Source organism: Giraffa tippelskirchi, chromosome 3, assembly GCF_054371585.1.
Source record: "Giraffa tippelskirchi isolate mGirTip1 chromosome 3, T2T-mGirTip1v1.2.pri, whole genome shotgun sequence".
Lineage (NCBI taxonomy): Eukaryota > Metazoa > Chordata > Mammalia > Artiodactyla > Giraffidae > Giraffa > Giraffa tippelskirchi.
In genome coordinates this window covers 159,286,528-159,308,040 of record NC_137277.1, presented here as the reverse complement: position 1 = coordinate 159,308,040, position 21,513 = coordinate 159,286,528, and the positions used below count along the sequence as shown (strand labels likewise).

General features: G+C 36.2%; 1 protein-coding gene across 7 annotated transcripts in view; it reads right to left on the bottom strand.

Moving 5' to 3' along the window:
* Positions 1-21,513, bottom strand: part of SPAG16 (sperm associated antigen 16) — a 981,998-nt gene that overhangs the window by 949,589 nt on the left and 10,896 nt on the right. For 4 of the 7 annotated variants that reach the window (XM_081583025.1, XM_081583028.1, XM_081583030.1 and 1 more), the window contains exons 2-5: positions 13,086-13,132; positions 11,774-11,869; positions 7,526-7,644; positions 956-1,093 (exon numbers count right to left, since the gene is read on the bottom strand). In XM_081583025.1, the coding sequence (XP_081439151.1) occupies positions 956-1,093; positions 7,526-7,644; positions 11,774-11,869; positions 13,086-13,132 (400 nt within the window). The remainder of the gene's footprint in view (positions 1-955; positions 1,094-7,525; positions 7,645-11,773; positions 11,870-13,085; positions 13,133-21,513) is intronic. The other 3 variants (XM_081583026.1, XM_081583029.1, XM_081583031.1) reach the window with 2 other exon arrangements.

Sequence of the window (21,513 nt, the reverse complement as noted above, 5' to 3'; positions counted from 1 at the left end):
GACTTTGCGACCCCATGGACTGCCGCCTACCAGGCTCCTCCGTCCATGGGATTTTCCAGGCAAGAGTACTGGAGTGGGGTGCAATTGCCTTCTCCTAAATTCATGCTACAAAATTACAAAATAACAGTTTTGGGGGGAATTTTCAAATACTGAAATTCCTCTACTAAGAGAACACTGGGGCTTCCAGGTGGAACTAGTGGGTAAATAATTTGGCTACCAATGCAGGAGACATAAGAGACGTGGGTTCAATCCCTGGGTTGGGAGGATCCCCTGGAGAAGGAAATGGTAACTTGCTCCAGTATTCTTACCTGGAAAATTCCATGGACAGAGGAGCCTGGCAGGCTACAGTCCATGGGGTTTTTTCTTCCTCTAGTTTTTCTATAATTTTATTATTATTTCAGAAATCAACTTACTCTCACGGGATAAGATTTGCACAAACCATATGACTTTCAAAATACGTAAGGAAGCAAATGAAAGTCAAAGTGAAAAGAACTGGGCTTCCCTCATAGTTCAGTTGGTAAAGAATCTGCCTGCAATGCAGAAGACCCCGGTTCAATTCCTGGGTTGGGATGATCCACTGGAGAAGGGATAGGCTACCGACTCCAGTATTCTTGGGCTTCCCTTGTGGCTCAGCTGGTAAATAATCCTCCTGCAATGCAGGAGACCTGGGTTCCTGCAGGTAGCAAATGTTACGTAGCAAATTAACAACCTCCTGCACAACCCCGCTCATCACACTCTTGATGGTGAATTACAGGTGTGAGTGTTCTGCTCATCTGTTCAATTAAGTTGCTGGTGAAGCCTTTCACATTCTTTTCAACTAGAATTGACATATAATTCAGTTCTCCAGAACTAAAGGTCTGGTGCATTAACCACCATCCACACGGTAGCGAATTCAAGCCTTATTTTCATTTAGTCCAAAATAGAAAAAAAAAAAAGTCATTAAAAAATAACATACTCAGCTGCTTGTTTATACTGCTTCAAATCTTTCTTCAAAGTTTTGTTCTCATTTTCTAAAAGCATGTTCTGAGTGTAGACATCTGGAACAATCCCACCTTCTCTAAGTTCAGTTACTCCCTTCTGTATTAACTCATACCTAGGATAAAATCAAACAAAATACTTCATATTGTTTCTTTCTACTAAATTGGTTTAACTTATGTACATTTCAAAAAGTTAAGTGTAAGGGAATATTTATAGTAATAAGTTGCAATGTTACTTTTTAAACTAAAATGTCAGTAGTCATAATATATTTTATAAATGAAATGCTAAGTATTAATATCATCATGGTGCATAAAATATAACTTAACAGTTCCTATGCTCCAGGCACTAGTCCAGACACTGGTGAAATTAACAAAAATGTCTAAGTCTCTACCTATCTAATGGAGTTTCCATTCTAGTATGGATGGTGACACATTCTATGAATTAAAGCGAGATAAGAAAAACAGACACTAAAGTAGAGAGTGATGTGTTATCTTATCTAAGGCGGCCAGAGAAAGTATAACTGACTATTTGATCAGGGACCTGAAGGAAAAGAGAGCCTAAGCCATGTGGATATGTGGGATAGAAGCACTCTTGGCTGACAGAAAAATATGTGTAAAGGCCCTGAGATAAGAAGGTGTTTGACATGTAGAATGTAAAGCAAAAAGTCAGTACATCTGGAGTATCTGGAAATGGAGCCAACTAAGTGAGCAGGAAAAAGAGTGGTGAGAAATAAGTCAGGAAAGACAGCAGGGAGCCAGAAACAGGAATGTGATTTTACTGTGAATTAGACTAAAGTCATTGGAAGGCTTTGAGAGACAAGAGATGCTGAACAGATTTATGTTTAATAAGGGTTCATCTACCATCTCGCTGAAGAAACTGACTCTAGAGAATAAAAAGTAGAAGCAGAGAGTCGGCTGCAAGAGTTCAGGAGAGATATTGGTATTAGACAAAAGTTGGTAGCAGTAGATTGTGAGAAATGGGTCCCTTCTGGACATGCTGTGAAGATGAAGCCAATAGAATTTACTTACAGATCAGATATCATGTTTTAGTTAAAAATGAAAATCAAGGATGACTCCAAGGTTTTTGGCTGAGCCACGGACAGACATTTAGTGAAATGGGAACAAATGCAGTAGGAATCTGGTGTTTAGAGAAAGCAAGGAACTGTTTCTATCCATGTTAAATGTACTATGTCTGCTAGGCAATTAAGTGAAAATAAACATTGTAAGTACACATCAAAAGTTAAGGGAAAAGTCAGGACATGAAATTTAAATCTGGCATAGATCAGTAAATAGATACACTTTAAAGTCACAAGATTGGATAAAGGCCAGTTAGGAAGCAAATGTAAAGTGAAAAGTAAGAAAGTTCTAGGACTGTTTTGAGATTGGGAAGAGAGGAAATACTACCAAACAGAGACTAAGAAAGAGAGCGGTCAGTGAAGCAGTGAAAGAACAGGAGAGTACTGTGGCTGAGGGATCAAGTGAAGAAAGTACTGCAAGAAGTAAGAAGTGAATAACAGTGACAAATGATATAAGGAGAATGAATTGGAAGAATACGAAGGATCAACCACTGAATTTGCCAATGTAAAGTCACTGAAAAAAAGTTTCAGTAGACTCATGGAGGGGCTTCCCTGGTGGCTGAGATGATAAAGAATCTGCCTGCAATGGGGGATACCTTGGTTCCATTCCTGGGTTGGGAAGATCCCCTGGCGAAGGGACTAGCAACCCACTCCAGTACTCTTGCCTGGAGAATCTGATGGACAGAGGAGTCTGACAAGCTACAGTCCATGGAGTCACAAAGAGTTGGACACAACTGAGTGACTAAGACACACACAAAAATACACAGAGTCATGAAAGTGGAACTAGAGTAGCAATGAGAAAGCAAGAAACGAGGAAGTGGCAGCAAACTCTTTCAAGGAGATAGACCATAGCAGCAGAGCCTAGGAAATCAGGATGACCCGGAAGAGAAAGTGGAGTCCAGGGTGTTCTGTCTTCTCCTATGTTTTTAATACATGACATATTATTGTATATCTTACGCTCATGGCAGTGATTCAGCAGAGAGGGAAATCTTTTACAGTGCAGGGGAGAGAGGGGACAACTGCAGGAGTCATGTACTGAGTAGGTGAGAGCATCCAGTAGAGGAGATGGCCTCAGATGACAGTGTCTATGGCTCAGCCATGCAACAGAGATGGAGAATGCTGAGATCAGAGGCAGTGGGTTGGTAGAAAGGAAACAAGACCTGTGGAGCTTCTATTTTCTCAGTGAAATACGAAGGTGCATCAGAAAATCATTTATAAATCAGTTAATAATTTGTTTTAATCGTTATATGTAGCAATTAATAGTTAAAGAAAAAAACAGAGCATAGAAAAAACATTTCAAGTAACACAGTTATTAACCAAAATTCCCTAAAAACCTTGCTATAGATGAGCTAAATATAAGTTTAAAATATTTAATTTTCAGCATTTTCATATTATACATCTTAGCTTTATTAATATATTACACATTAGTAGTCATATGTTTTGTGTTATGTGTTATATATCTTATCTGATACCAAAAAAAGGGCAAGAGAACCCTGCTGAATATACAAAAGTTCAAGACAATTGAATCAAGATCAAGTGATATTTGGGCCTCCTTGGTGGCTCAAATGGTAAAGAATCTGCCTTCAAAGGAGGAGACCTGGATTTAATCCCTGGAGAAGGGAATGGCTATCCATTCCAGTATTCTTGCCTGGAGAACTCCATGGACAGAGAAGCCTGGTGGACTACAGTTCACTACTTGCCAAAACTTACAAAACAACATATATCATTTAATCATAAAATCACTTTTCTATCCATATTTGGAATGTGGTTTATACTTATCTCAGAAGAGAAGACATAAGGACTGACTGAAGTATTGGACGATAAAGATTTTCTGACCATAAAATTGACAGAGGGATGGGATGGGGAGGGAGGTGGGAAGGAGGTTCAGGATAGGGGACATATGTAAATCCATGGCTGATTCATGTCAATGTATGGCAAAAACCACTACAATACTATAAAGTAATTAATTAAAAAATTAATTTTTTTTTAAAATTGGCTTTCAGCCACTGGCTTTATTTAATGCAGAAAAAAATCACTAAAGAAATTATTTCAGTAAGAAAAAAAGTGACATGCAGTCCTTTAAACTAAATGTTACATAAATAAATTAATATGTGGTAAAAGTTGTAACTGCACTACCCACATTTGAGTGATTACGTATTACACCAAATTTTATTGACTAAAAGCAGCGATATTTACGTAGTGAAAATTAAAGAAACAGACTGCTGCTGCTGCTAAGTCACTTCAGTCGTGTCCAACTCTGCGCGACCCCATAGACGGCAGCCTACCAGGCTCCCCTGTCCCTGGGATTCTCCAGGCAAGAACACTGGAGTGGGTTGCCATTTCCTTCTCCAGTGCATGAAAGTGAAAAGTGAAAGTGAAGTCGTTCAGTCGTGTCTGAGTCTTAGCGACCCCATGGACTGCAGCCTACCAGGCTCCTCCATCCATGGGATTTTCCAGGCAAGAGTACTTAAGTGGGGTGCCATTGCCTTCTCCAAGAAACAGAATACTAACTTATAATTTCTTCTACAATTTAAGAGAAATTTAAAATCAGTTCAGTTCGGTAGCTCAGTCATGTCTGACTCTTTGCAACCCCATGGACTGCAGCATGCCAGGATTCCCTGTCCATCACCAAGTCCCAGAGCTTGCTCAAACTCATGTCCATCGAGTTGGTGATACCATCCAACCATCTCATCCTCTGTCATCCCCTTCTCCTCCTGCCGTCAGTCTTTCCTAGCATCAGTCTTTTCCAATGAGTCAGTTCTTTGCATCAGGTGGCCAAAGTATTGGAGTTTAAATATTATTAATAATTGCACTATTACCTTTGATGGCATTTTTATTATCACCCAAACTTCAGCGCAATGGCAGAAACAGAAGCTAAACTGGAGAGAAACAAGGTTGTAAAAGAGTAAAGAAAGAAAATAAAGTCCCTGTTTTACAAAAAACATTTGGCTGTGAAGGGAAAGAGTTGGAGTGAGTTGGAGGTAATAAGAGGAGAAGGTAGAGGCAAGAATGTACATTTTGGGTGAGTGAGCCCTGACCTTGTTAGCAGCCAGCAGAACAATCCAGAGGAGGAAAGGAGATGGTTGACATATGCTCAGTCAGGGTAAATAAAATGCACTACCATATTTTCTCCATTGTAACACTTTAGTTCTGCCCCCAGGGAAATAATTATTGTTCACAGAGCACTTCTAAATGGTCATAAAAATATTACTGACTAAACCCATGGTATAGACTTTTCATAGTTCATAGAATATTTTATATATATATATACACACACACACATATATACATATATCTATATAGACACATGTATAATATTTTTTTTGTGTAAAGGGCCATAAAATAAACATTTAGAATTTGGAGGGAAAAGAAAAGCTTTCAGGGCCATATGGTCTCTGTTATGACTAACTTTGCTATTATATGTAGTAGTGTGAAAGCAACCACAGACAAATAGATAATACTTAAAAGGTAGGGCATGGCTGTGTTTCAGTAAAATTTTATTTACCAAAACAGGAGGCAGGTTAGATTTGGCCCCAGGGTCTTAGTTTGCTGACCCTAGATTTAATGGACTTAAGGTAATTACTGTTTGAAGAATGAAAAAACATAAGTCAAATTCGACTGCCCAGGTGTTTTGGTTTTTGGAGTTTTGTTTGTTTGCTTTTTGTGGGTTTGTTTTACAAATCAACAAGAGGGAAACCTTGTTTCATCACCTTTTGTAAGACTAAATGAATTTATAGAAATGATAAATTACAAGTGTTCTTCCCCATAATAAGAAATTATAAAAATAATATACATGGCAATCCACTCCAGTATTTTTGCCTGGAGAATCCCCTTGGACAGAGGAGCCTGGCGGGCTACAGTCCATGGGGTCACAAAGAGTCAGACACGACTGAGCGACTAAGCACCCATCCCTATAGACTTACTATGCATTACAAATAAAGGTTTCTGATCAAAGTAAAACATGTTTCATTTGAAATAAAAATATCCAATACAGTATAATCTCGTTATAAATAATTTGTAATCTCATTACAAACTGGCAGCTAGGGATCAGAATAAAATTATTTGAACCACAGTATTACTAAACCCAAATAATGAAGAGATATTTATACAAATTTTACTTTAAAATCATAATATTACAATAAATGATATGCTTACTTAGAGTTTCTACAAACCTTAATACTATTGCACTTTTCTGAAATTTCATCTCAATTCAAACTGCTAAATCTAAAAGGATAATATGGCAACAAACACCTAATTAAGAGTATACTGGGTACCAAATTTGTCCAAGGGAATCATTTCACACTTTTGTGAAACATGTAAGCACTACATATCCTAACCCTTTAGAAGAAAAGTAGGAAACTGAACTACATTAATCATTTCATTAGTAATGCAAATTAATCATCTATCTACTCTTACAAGAATATATTCTCTAATACATTTGTAATTATTTCATAGGGACATTATTACAAAAATCATTCACACAATTTCTAGATTTAATAAGAAGAGTATTATTTTTCTACCATCAAACCTGCTCTTTTTTTTAAACTGTATTAGTGAAAAATGGCTCTCCTCATTAAATTTATTAACACTAGACATGCAATTTAAAATAATGAAACTGATTACTTCTATATGATGGTCTCTGTAGATTCGAACAAAAACAGCAAAATATAAACATTAAATCAAATTTGCATTAGTAGAAATTAACAAATTGTGCCTATATTTAAAATTATTATAGGATGGAACTCCAAAACACCAGAAACCACTTTATATATCATATTATTCCTTCTTTCTATAATATGCAATGACTTTTAAAAAAAATAATTATTTAATTATTTAATAATATTTTGTTAAAGAATACTAGGAGTCCAAAAATATGCCTGATGACATTATCGCTATAGCAAAGGAATAAAGACAGTATGCCTACTGATTTTTATAACAATACGTTATTAAAATTTTCAGTTATAACAAGAAAGCCTTGTGTAGGTATCATATGACAATGTAATTTCACTTACTTATAAATGAAGGGACATTAATAGAAAAAGAATCAGTTGTGTGAGTAGAGAAAAGCAGGGCATTACATTCTAAGTAAAACAAGCACACTAGTATTGTTAGCAGGATGTGTCTTATGTAGGAAATAATACACTTGTAATTATGTAAAAGATATTTTTTAATATTTCATTAAGTATCCCTGGATTGTATAACTCCAAGAGATGTTCCATTTTCTTGATTCTTGAGAATCACTTAAATTTGAGTATTTAGAAAAGATATTTAATTTAAAACTTCTTTGAAATTGATATCCTGATTGTGTATGTGTTTGTGCTGTGGTTTCAGTGGCAGTGATGGAAAAAGTTTCTATCCAGCTCTTTCATTTTACATAAGCTGAGTCACTCAAGTCTTTTGAGATAATTAAAAGTATACATGTTAAATAATGTTAGTATTTTTAGAAAACTATTTATCTACTTAATTATTTACCATTCAGATTGAAAGCAATCAAGAGTTCTGGTCATTCCCATTTTGATCAGGAAATTGCAAAGAAAGTCTTCTATTGCTTCAGGTACTGTATGCTTTGGAGAAAAGACTGTTTTCTGCTCCTAAAATTTAAAAGTGAAATTATTTATTTAAAAATTATAAAAGCTTTAATTGTACAGCTAGGCCTTACATTCATTCATTCACTCACTTTTTAAACAATTTTGTTGAATATTACGTCCAGGAACTATTTTAATCACTAGGGACAAAGCAGAGATGAAAACAGACAAGACTCAGTCCTTACAACTAATAATCAAGTGAATGTGGACAGAAAACGATTAACTAAATTAAAAATATACAGTATCGCCAATGATACTAAGTGCCTGGGGATAAAAGCAGAGGGCTGAAGTGAGGGACAGCCACATATGGAGCAGATATGTGTGTGGAGCTGATCTGCTATGTATGTAGCATGATGAAGAAAGATTACATTGAGAAAGTGACATGTGAACATATATCGAGAGAAGAGGTGTTCCAGATACAGCATCAGCAAGTACAAAGGCAGACAAGACTGTGATTGGACTGTCCAAAAAAAATAAGGAGGTCAGCTTGCCCTAACAATAGTACATAACACACTCAAAAAAAGAAAAAACAGTATGGATTGTTTAATTCTTTTACTTATTATCATTATAAAAAGAAATGTGGTTTTGGTGCCTTGATTTTTAGAAACACTATGGAAGAAATTACGCACAATAGAGCATCCTTGTACTCCTGTTTCATAATGGAAATAAATAAGCCTATCAACTAGGTCAGGGGTGAGTTAACTTTTCTCATAAATAAAGTTTACTAGAACCCCACCATGTTCACATGTTTACATATTTGATAGTATTTCTGAATAAATGTACAGAAAATATCTTAGACTAAAATTCTTTGAGAACTACTGATAAATATGTTAAACAGTATAGTCGTTTCGTTCAGTTAATTAACCTTCCACAAACACGATTTCAAAGAAATGTCTCATATTCTTAAAGGAGGAGGTAGAGAGATGGTGTCAGGAAATTTAACAATTACATGATTTAGGAACCTTGCTAATGTCATCTTTAAAGATAAAAATTATAATTTTATAAAAATTATATTATTATAGAATTATGGCAAAAAAAAGGACCTTTTGAGACTGCATCTCCAATATTAGCTAAACAAAAAACCAAAAACCAAAAAAGCTAAAGAATTACCCCCCACAAATGGCAATAATATGCTAAAAAGAAGGCTCATGCTGTAGAGGGGAAAACCCAGCTTGAATGTAAGTAGACTTTTTTTCATAAAATTACATACAAATATTTCTAAAGAATATATGTGTGTATGTGTGTGTCTATTCTTATTTCTACTTACATGTATACTTAGAAAAAAGACTTCAGTTTCAAGAAACAATTGACAGTATAACCAAACCACATATTCGTTATAAATTAACAACATTTCCTATCGTCTTAATTTTTTTCATTAATCACTCTAAATATAATAAAACTATATTTTATTTCAGAGTTTAGAACCACTGTACCTATCAAGGAAACTGATATTGTATAGAACAGAAAGTTCAAAGTTTATAAAATAAAACATGTATCAATTCTCAAATATATATACATACTTATATATATATATATGTTATTACCAAGGTTTAAAGAAAATTACAAGAATTCATTTAAATGTCAACTCTTCAATAAATAATCCTTGTTAATTTTTAACAAATAAAGCTATTTACATTACTTCCAAATTTCAACTTTTTAATAATTTCAAATATATTCAACATCCTAGTAGTAATGTTGATGTTTTATTTTCAAACTTTAATAAAAATTCTAAAAGTCCTCATTGAATTGGGACTACTACTATCCTCTAACATAGAAGAAAATATATGCTGATCATAAACAGATGTAATAAAATCATAACAAAAGGAAGCTGGTTTCATAAACAATAAAGATTCTGAAAACAGAAAGCCCATGGCACAACTCAGAGTTAGTTTTTGAAGACAAAATACTATAAAAACAAAAACCAAATTATAAATATAAAACTGAAATGCTTATCACAATATAAATCCATATTTAAATTTAAATGCCTAAAGGAAATTTTTGTGAATTTTCTACATTGTAATATTTCTCTAAAGAGCTCAAAAAAACATAAAAATTTAAAAGACAGTCAATCAGCTATAAATATGTCATAAATCTAGAAAGTTAACTCCTGCAAAGTTAGGAGTTTGAGTTAGCTTTTGAGAAATTGATGAGAGAATTACTGATACTTAGTTCAGAAGATATAACAGCTACTACATTGAGTATATTTCCCAATTGCCCTTCTTGGATTTCTCTTTGGATTTACAAACAACTTCTAGCATGATAACAGATACAAAAATACAATTATATTTTGGGTCACAATTTTTTCATTCAATGATTCATTTATCCATTCATTTATTTAACTGCTATACATTGAGTGCCTACTATGTGTCAATCATTGTGTTAGACATATCTATGCTACTAAGTACCGCTATAAATGAGTAGTACATAAAGTATTTTTTTAATGCTCCTCAAATTAATGATGCAGCTTCCCTGATAGCTCAGTTGGTAAAGAATCCACCTGCAATGCAGGAGACCCCTGTTCAATTCCTGGGCCAGAAAGATCCGCTGGAGAAGGAATAGGCTACCCACTCCAATATTCTTGGGCTTCCCTTGTGGCTCAGCTGGTAAAGAATCTGCCTGCAATGAGGGAGACCTGGGTTTGATCCCTGGGTAGGGAAGATCCCCTTGAGAAGGGAAAGGCTACCCATTCCAGTATTCTGGCCTAGAGAATTCCATGGACTGTATAGTCCATGGGGTCACAAAGAGTCTCACATGACTGAGTGACTTTCACTCACTAACTTAATGATGTAAAAAGCAAGAAGGAATATGATGAGCAATACACACCCTGCAACTGATATGTTTATCCACTACTTATCATTCAAAATTTTTAAATTTACCTATAAATTACTGCATGGAGCTATCCAACAGACTAATAAAAGTCTGTGTAGCACACTTCACTTTTTGTCTACTTAGAAGGAACTATGGGGCTCCCCTGGTATCTCAGCAGTAAAGACTCTGCCTGCAATGCAGTAGACCTGGGTTGGATCCCTGTGTCAACAATATCCCCTGTAGAAGGAAATGGCAATCCACTCCAGTATTCTTGTCTGGAGAATCCTATGGACAGAGAAGCCTGGCAAGCTGCAGTCCATAGGGTTGCAGAGTTGGACATGACTTAAGCGACTAAGCAGCAGCAGCAAGAGAAGGAACTATATCCATAGGATACATTAGAGAACAGAGTTTACTATGAGCTAAAGCCATCCATTTAGAATATAATCAACCCTGTATTCAAGAAATTCTGCTCTTCAGCATTTTTCAATTTTGAATGGACAGATATGTTGGAAAGGAGTTACGGGATTTCTCAACTGAGGAAATCTACAAAATACAGAAGGACTGACACAGGGCAGAATATGCAGTGAAGTCTATCCCATATTATTTTGCACTAAGGAAGCCAACTCGGCACCTAAATATGAGTATAATAATTTCCTTCACATTTCACACGAAGGTTCATTTTTGAGGAAAAGCCATCTTCTTAATTAGTACTAGCATGACTTTAGTATTAATTAGTATTAGTAGCACTTTACAAATATTTTATATCATCATTAAATTACTGTCAATTTTAATTGAATTTTCAATTTTACAGTAAAGCCATCATTTTATGTACTGTTAATTGGTGGTATTATAATTAGAAAGCATCCACCATATTCTCTAGTGAAATGAGTTCATAGGCCTCATAAGAAATAAAAACATAATATATCAAGCATTCCCTGTGATCTAAATACTTCCATAACAAACTAAAAGACACAGATATTTACAAAATAGACTGCAGTACATGTATACAATAACAAATTTTGTGCAAGTGTTGAAAATCCTTGGTTAAACCTCATTGAGCTTAAAGGCAGTTCTGAAAGAAAGTGTCATTTGTTGCAAAGTCATGCAAAAGTGACCCCCATGTGGAAAATGATGATGCAAGGCAGAGTAAATACCACTATGTACTAAAAGTAAAGGTTTGATGATAAAGAAATAGAAATGAAAAGGACATTAGGTGATAGAGCTGCATCTAGTAAGTGAAGAACTTATAGCTTAAATGACTTTCAAAACTTCACATAGAAAAGATCACTGTTAAACTGTAGGCTATGGTTGTGTTCAAAATTCTCACCAAAATCTGGGTATCTGTAGCCTGTTCTTGGACCAACTGAACTGCTTTTGCCAGATCTTCTTCACCTTCTGGAATGCTATAATTGTCATCTGGTATCTAAATCACAGAGAAAGATAAAGATAGAAAGAGTTAGAGGAATATAAAATACCTTATTTCATTTTAGATAATAAATTTTCCTCACAAAACAAGTGATCAAAGAAATATACTTTATGTAAGACACTATGTCATTCTGAAGACCTATGAAAAATTAACAACTAACAAGTAGGCAGCCCTCTGATTTCCTTATAAACATCACTCAGTGTTACTTATAATAACTTGATATTAGCTATGGGCAATTTCTTTTATCTATACTGGCAAATGTAGTCTAACAAGTCTACTGAAAAAAAAAAAAATCTGCTAAAAAAAAAAGCTAGGCCTTCTAAATGCTACCATTCTCTCCTCATTGCAGATTTTTTCCACCATTACTTTCCATTTGTTGTTTAGTCACTAAGTCATGTCTGACTCTGTGATCCCATGGACTGTAGCCATAACTACTAGCAACTGCAAATCTCTAGTAAATTAAGTCTACTATTTAAAAAAAAAAAAAGTCTGAATGTTAAGCTGTTGGAAGAATGCAATTGACTCTAATTATGACATTAATGAAAGTGAACACTTATTGCATGCTTCTTATGTGTTGATCACAGCTTTAAGCCTGTTACATTTATTAATGCATTTCATGTGGTATGTATTAATAGTATCTCCACTTTTCCAGTAGTAAAAATCTGTCCTGCTTGCCCAGACCGCAACTTCCAGGCTTGCTTCCACAGTTTCCTTTACAGCTTCTGTCATCTTAGAGTGACTCTGTCCTCATAGTCTCAGATGTAATGATAGGTTCCATTGGAACAAAGAATTAAAGGAAAGGTCTGAGACAGTAACTATTAAATGGAAGTATAGCTAGGTTGCAAGGAAGCATAGGATCTATGTTCCAGGAGGGTAGTAGGAATCTGGGAAACCCTGCCAAGAGCAGAGTAGATGACAGGGAACACCTGCTAGACAGAGATGACAGACTTTAGTATGGATCCATAAGGAAGGTGATAAGAAGCTGACTCTGAAAACAATTAACAGGGAAATCAAAAGAGCCAGATGTGTTAACCTATCTAAATTTTTAAATACAATTTTCAGATCTCATTCTTAACTATGTGATTAGCTACATTCAGTTGAAAACGTGGCATCACTGAAGAAAAAAAAAATGTTTAATGAAAAATAAAATGAGTATTTCACAGGAATGACAGTAATGAATTTACAGAAAAAATACATAAAATGAACAAATTACCTCTTCATATTCATAATCATCTTCAGATGCTTCAGTTATAGTGACCTCTAAATATATTGTCAAGTTTGAATCTCAAAATATATGGAATAAAATTAGTACATTTAAAAACAGATGTAATCTTAGTTATTAGATTCAAGTATCTTACCAAATTAGTAAATACATGTAAATTTTTTTTTAATTTCTCTTCTTCATGTAGCTCACAATTACATTAGTTTGAAAACAAAATATTTAAATTGTTATCTTAAATTACTATTTGACACAATCCAAACTCATGAAAAGCTTTATTTTTAGTCTATGTGAAAGTGAAAGTCTCTCAGTCTTGTCCAACTCTTTACAACTCCATGGACCGCACAGTCCACGGAATTCTCTAGGCAATACTGGATTACGTAGCCTTTCCATTCTCCAGGGGATCTTCCCAACCCAGGGATTGAACCCAAGTCTCCTGCATTGCAGGCGTATTGTTTACCAGCTGAGCCACTGTCTAAAAATTTCCAACTGTATTCTAAAAAGGCTTCTAAAAATATTCATAGAATCAGAGTATCATAAATTAGAAAGAGATAAAAATAATGGACTGGAAAACTACGTCAATAAATTCTTCAAACAAATCTCAAGCCACACTGAATTTTCCAGTATTTCTGAGTCCTTCACAATGACTTTTTATCTGGATTAAACAAAGCACTTCCCTGGTAGGTCAGCTGGTAAAGAATCCACCTGTAGTGCAGGAGACCCCAGTTCCATTCCTGGTTCAGGAAGACCCACTGCAGAAGGGATAGGACACCCACTCCAACATTCTTGGGCCTGCCTGGTGGCTCAGCTGGTAAAGAATCCACCTGCAATGCGGGAGACCTAGGTTCGATCCCTGGGTTGGGAAGATTCCCCTGGAGAAGGGAAAGGCTACCCACTCCAATATTCTGGCCTGGAGAAATATACAGACTGTACAGTCCATGGGGTCACCAAGAGTTGGACAGGGGTGAGCAACTTTCAAAAAAAAAGCACACTAAAATTAAATATAAGTAAAAAATAGATTTTAATGTTTTCATCAATAAAAGTTACAGCTCACTCTCTTTCTTATATATTTCAATTTTAAAATTAATAAATCATATTGTCAGAAAAGGCAGCCTAATTTTTAAGCAAATATAAACTATATAATACTCATAAGAGCAGTTCATAAAGTATCAATATATATCAGCATTAAAATATCAATGGAAATGATTCTAATAAAAAATTTCAATAGAATTGCTGTAAGACCTTCAAAAATTAAGTTACTCTAATTACAAATGAAAACTTCAAGATAACATTTAATTTTAAAAGAAATCAAAGTATATGCCAGTAACACTTGTTTTGTTGGTTAGTAGGTTTACATTTTTTTCACATTTACAGACCTTATTATGCCAAGTTTAAAAGGTATAAAGTTAAACACTTCAATACATAGCAATGCTTATGAAAATCAAATATGAGTTTACCCTAGTTTTCATTTTGCTGCTGATTATCAGAAATTTTTCTGTCATTCCATCCTCCAAGAGTAACCTGACAGTCTGAATAACAACTTCTGTTGTTTGTAATGAGAACTGACAACACACACATGGTATTTAATAGGAGCCAGGCACTCTCCTAAGGGTTTTACATGTATTAAATCATTTCATCCTCATCCCATCGATAAGGATGAACTATTATTATCTCTGTTTTACAGATCAGGACTCAGGTGCACAAAGTTACACAGTCAGGACCTAAGAGAGTTGAGAAACAGCCGTAGAAGTTTGGTTTTCACTATGCTATACTACATCTCTTGTTAACAAGGATTAGCATATGGAAATCATTTAGAATGGTGCCTGGCTTATAATAAAAACAAGTGTCTGTTGTTCCTTCCCTTGTTCTGGAAAGATATGAGTACCTGTGGAGGAGTCTCCTAAATCTCCCATGACCTTCTGTTAAGATGAATGGATACATAAAAGACATTCTGAATCTTCCTCCTTTTCTAGATTTATATTTTCCTGACACATTTTCACTTAATGATATAAAATTTCCTGAAGTTCAGCTACAAGAAGTTGGCCTCTTTTCTTTATGGAAAAATATGTCCCCTTCTGAGAAACAATGATTATAAGCTGATTTTGTGAGCTCAAAATGGATTAAGACCTAAATGTGAGACTGGACACTATAAAACTCCTAGAGAAAAATGGGCAGAACACCCTCTGAGATAAATCACAGTATCTTTTTTGATACATATTCAAGAATAAAGGAAATAAAAACAAAAACAAATGGGAACTTTCAAGTTTCTACACACCAAAAGAAACAATAAAATGAAAAGACAACCCACAGATTGGGAGAAAATATGTGCAAATGATGTGACCAATAAAAGATTCGTCTCCAAAATTTACAAGCAGTTTATGATGCTTAACAGCATCAAAACAAACAGGCCACTCAAAAACTGGGCAGACCTGTCCTCCAAAGAGAACAAAAGTAGGCACATGAAAAGATGTTCAACATCACTAGTTACTGCTGTTCACTCAGTCATGTCTGACTCTCTGCGACCCCATGGACTGCAGCATGCCAGGCCTCCCTGTCCTTCACCATCTCCCAGAGTTTGCTCAAACTCATGTTCATTGAGTCGGTGATGCCATACAACCATCTCATCCTTTGCTGGCCCCCTCTCCTCCTGCCTTCAGTCTTCCCCAGCATCACAGTCTCTTACAATGACTCAGCTCTTCGAATCAGGTGGCCAAAGTATTGGAGCTTCAGCTTCAGTATCAATCCTTCCAACGAATAGTCAGGGTTGATTTCCTTTAGGATTACTGGTTTGATCTCCTTGCAGTCCAAGGGACTCTCAAGAGTCTTCTCCAGCACCACAGTTCGACGGCATCAATTCTTCAGCACTCAGCCTTTTTTATTGTCCAGCTCTCACATTTGTACATGACTACTAGAAAAACAACAGCAATGAATACAGACCTTTGTAGGCAAAGTAATGTCTCTGCTTTTTAATGCACTGTCTAGGTTTGTCATTGCTTTTCTTCCAAGGAAAAAGCGTCTTTTAATTTCATGGCTGCAGTCACTGTCCACTGGTTTTGGAGCCCAAGAAAACAAAGTCTATCACTTTTTCCATTGTTTCCCCATCTTTTGTCATGATGTTATTAGAGAAACGTAAATCAAAACTATAATGAGATGTCACCTCAAATCGGTCAGAATGGCTAAAATCAAAAAAATCCACCAACAACAAATGTTGGAGAATGTGTTGAGAGATGGGAATACTCCTTCACCGTTTGTGGGAATGTAAATTGGTACAGTCACTATGGAGAACAGTATGGAGGTTCCTTAAAAAACTAAAAATAGAGCTATCATAAAACCCTACAATCTCACTCCTGGGAATATATCCAAATAAAAACATGAGCCAAAAGGATACAGGCACCTCAGTGTTCATTCTGTCACTGTTTACAACAGCCAAGACATGGAAGCAATATAAATGTCCCTTGACAAAGGAATGGATAAAGAAAATGTGATACATATATACAGTGGAATATCACTCAGCCATTAAAAAGTATGAAATAATGTCATTTACAGCAACATGGGTGGACCTAGAAAGTGTCATACAGAGTGAAATAAATCAGACAGAGAAGGAGAAATATCAAATTTCTCAAATGAATTTACAAAACAGAAAGAGACAGGCTTAGAAAACAAACTTAGAGTTGCTGGGATAAGGGATAGTTATGGAGTTTGGGAAGGTCATGTACACACTGCTATATTCAAAATGGATAACCAACAAGGACTTATTGTATAGCACATGGAACTCTGCTCATCATTTGAGCCAGCCAGCAAGGTTTGGGAGAGAATGGACACATGTATATATATGGCTGAGTCCCTTCACTGTTCACCTGAAACTACTACAACATTGTTAATCACCTATACCTCAATACAAAACAAAAAGATTGAAGTTTGGAGGGGGGAAAAAGAGGCTGAATTTGTAGGCAGTCATTTGTTTCCAGAAATTAATGCTACCCTTCATCACCAGGGCTTCCTGGGTGGCTCAGCAGTAAAGAATCTGCCTGCAATGTAGGAGATCTTGGTTCAATCCCTGAGTCGGAAAGATACCCTGGAGAAGGAAATGGCAACCCACTCCAGTATTCTTGTCTGGGAAATCCTACGGACAGAGAAGCCTAACGGACTACAGTCCATGTTGCAAAAGGGTTGCACATGACTTAGCACCTAAACAACAACATCCTTCATCATTGCTCATTCCATAATAAAGTTCACAAATAAGTAAATATTCTCAAATGATCTGGATAGACTTTATGATTTACACCAACTGCTGGCAAGATTATTGTGAGGAAGAAATGTCAAAGCACAGCTTCTTGAACATGGCTATGTAGAGAAAAAAGTAATTTGTCCTCAAAGCTTTGGAAATATTAAACAATACTTGTAACTACTACTGAAGAAAAATATTCTAGAGATGAGATACAATACTAATAATATCGTATTTCCCCACAATCAAAAAAGAGTAGGAGGAAAAATACTATTTTATAATGCTTAAAAAGTACTGACACATGGATCACACCATATGTACTCTTACAACTCTGTAACAGTGAATGGCGTAGGAAACAAAGGAAAAATTTGGAAAAAGAAAAAAAAGGAAACTGAGTCAGGAAGAAGAGATCTGGCCAAGACCAAAGACATGAATGACAAAGACAAGTTTCTTGAACACAAATACCATGAATTCTCAACTACACCATACTGTTTCTACACTGACACAACAGCATTGTACAATTTTTACTAATATTATCAATAATGAACTCTGTAATCTATTTGTTTTCCAAGCTCTCGAGTGTCATATTATGAAGAGATAAATCAGATCCTTTAAACAGCTCCATCTGAAGACCCTAAAGGAAGGAGAAGTAGAAGAGAGATACAGAGCAATAGACTCAAAGATTAAATAAACCAAGGGCAAGAGATTCATGAGACAAAAGGTCAGGAAGAGGACAAATACCCCAAATAGGAACCAGGATCATCCTTCGTAGCCACAATAGAATGTGAACAGAAAAATCTTCCCAGAAGCAACTCAATTGAAATGTGATATTGCAGTGTTACTGAAGAAGGAAATGTACTCTGGCATGTATGTTTGTATGCATCTGTCTAGCTGGCTAGCTGGCTCACAACACATGGACAAATTATCCCCAAAGAATTCTGTGGCAGTTTTCAGACATGCATACAGCTATAGGGAGTTAAAAATAAATGAATATGGAAATTAGAAGAGAAAGGGAAACAGCAGAAGTAAGATAAAGTACAGGCCAGAAGGTCTCTTGTACTTTGGTATATATAAGCCACAGGTTTGAGACTAGGTTTCCCAGCAGTCAGGGTCAGACAGAAATGTAATCAGATACCAATTCAGTATTCATCCAAAGAAAATAGATGAATTTCTCAGCAGATGTACAGCAATCTCTGGTTCTGAAGCCTGAGAGAAATCAAGCTCTTAGGTTCTCATAAAAAGAACACTTTGGACAGTACAGATACTGATCCCCTCAGTCCTTGGGAGAGCCAGAACGACAGACTGAAGCAAGATCTGATGGAGCAACATGTGTGAAAAAGATTGGAAAGCACTGCTTTAGAAGCAATATTGCTAGAATAAAAATGCACAATCCATTGCCTGAACGATAAAACTTTTACTCCAATTCTAGTTTTTTTGGGCAACTTTCTCATCTGTAATCTAATCTCTATCCTCCAGGCAATTTCCATACAATTAAGCTGGTCACAATTTTCATACGAATTATTTTTCCACTGCTTAAAATCAGTTTCTTGTTGCCAAGCTGACTCTGAGTCCTTACAAAACTCCCTTTCCATTACCCGCCTAGTTTTCCTTCAAAAAATGTCATTGAACTCTCAACTCCAAAATTCATTTTTTTTCCTACTCTGTTCCCTTCAGATCTGGTCCTGCTTCTCTGCCAGCTTGAGCTTTACCTGACACTTAATAATGTCCTGGTTTTCTAGTCTGATCTTGCCCAGGGTTCTATCTGTAGCTACCTCCTTCCTCCCTGGCCTGCACATACAGTCCTCATCACTGCCCTCTTCCAGGCCAGGTACTATGTTTTAGAGTCATGGCCTGGTCTCAGACTAAGGATCCTTCTCCATATGTACCTTGCTCTGGAAGGAATATAGTAGCTCTTGTGAGCATGCACGCAAGGAATTAGTTCCCTGGTACTTCATTACAATGGGTGAACTAAGTGGTAGTTTCTGCACTAACAGAATCTATACCAGATCCTGACCTTGCAGATCTTGTCAGGAAACAGGCAAATATATACCCACACTGAAACTGTCAAGAAGCTCTAAATACATCACAGTACTACAGAAGACACAACTGCAAGAGAAGCATTTCAGCTGGCCTAATGGAGCAGAGCTTTATGTGACAGTTGGTGCAATGGGGTCACAGATAAGGTTCTGCAAATGGACCACAGCCAGAAGGAAATGAACACTTTTTAGATGAAAGCAGCATACAAAGTTCCTCACATACTGGTCTCCTGCACTACTGCATCTGTAGGTAGTGATCACTGCCAGCAACACCAGCTTTATAAAGAATTGTAGTGAAACATATAGCTAATTATATTTTACATGATTTCCCAAAGCTACTGTAGACAGAAATTGCTTTATAACATTTGCCATCACTGTAGAATCAATGTACTTGGAGGCAATCTAAAATCTAGAGTGGATTCTCCGTGATCAACATTTTATTTCACCAAATTGAAGCAAAAGAAATGTACTGTAAATACAAAACATAATAGTCATGTTCACTTTCTTAGGAAAGTCAGTTTAAATAAAGTAAGTTAACTGAAAAATATAGGCCAAAGATGGCAAATAACTGGCACATTTGTTGCCATACTTCCCACTGAAGTTTTGCTCCCTTCAGTCTTCCCTACTAGTGGTAAAGAATCTGCCTGCCGATGCAGAAGACTCAAGAGACGAGGGTTTGATCCCTGGGTCAGGAAGATTCCCTGGAGTAGGAAATGGCAACCCACTCTGGTATTCTTGCCTGGAAAAACTCCATGGACAGAGGAGCCTAGCAGGATACAGTCCATGGGGTCACAAAGAGTTGGACAAGACTGAGCAACTGAACATGTATCTTAGATAGGGGATCAGTTTAGAGTGATCACCATATTTCAGGATCTGGAATCCTTAATTTGCATTTTTGGAAATAGCTGACTTTGGGCCTGCATCCAGAGTTGATTGGCCTCAAAGGACAGGCTTAAACTCAGTCAACCCTCAGAAATTGCTGCTGGGGCCAAAGGAAATCTTTCCAGGGGCCAGCAAACTGACGGTTTGCTAAGTCAAATTTTTAGTATTAAAATGCCTAGAAAAACAAAATAATAATCAAAAGCCAGTTAGGGAAGCAGAAAATCAGCACAAAGTGGGTAGGTAACAAAAACAATACTACTTTGGTGGTTCTACTTCCCTGGAGTTCATGCATTTCATTACTCTTCCTTGAATAAGGCCTTTGTTTCAACAAGGAGAAAAAAAATCAATTAAGCATTAGTTTTCTTAGTATAATTCATTCCAGCCTGCATCTCTCAACTGGAATTAGGCACTCCCAAATGTCTGCAGTCACATATTAAAAAACAACCATCCCTGGTCACTACTACACTTGTAAACCTCTTCCAAATTGCATTAATTTTCAATAGAGAATTCATTCATGATGAATATCAACCTTCATTACAATTACTAGAGACACCCACTAACCAGTTTATAGATCACAAAGTTAAAATATAGCCTTATATTTCACAAAGCTGCTAGTATCTTTCTAAAAAAAGTGTTCATCTGAGAATTCATACATTCCATGACTAGACCTCTTAAAATTCTAGAAATAGTTAAGAACTGTATCATGTATGGGGCTTCCTCAATGGCTCACAGGGTAAAGAATCCACTTGTAATGCAAGAGACCTGGGTTTGATCCCTGGGTCAGGAAGATCTCCTGGAGAAGGGAATGACAACCCACTCAAGTATTCTTGCCCGGAGAATTCCATGGACAGAGGAGTCTGGTGGGCTACAGTCCATGGGGAGTCAGAGTCAGACATGACTGAGTGATTAACACACAAACACAGACCCGCACACAATATCATGTATGTCTGCATTATTTTATGTTTAAAACATAAAAGCAATGATATGAAGTGCTTTGGAAGAGAAACAGGTGGTGCCATTGTAGCTAGACGGTTACAAAGGAGGGTTGTTTCAGCGGTAATAATCCTGTTTCCTGGACACATTCTCTAAACTGGCTAAAAGAATGTGAGACTTCTAATGAAGGCTGTGGATCATGGCTAGGTTTCTGGTTTGGACCACACTAGCCTATACACGTTCTTTATATCTGAATGTTGAAGAGTAAAGAAAAGGGTGATTTCCTGGAGAATTTGAGTCAAGCTCTTTCACAAGCCTTGGTCAATATTAACAGCTCATTGTCTAG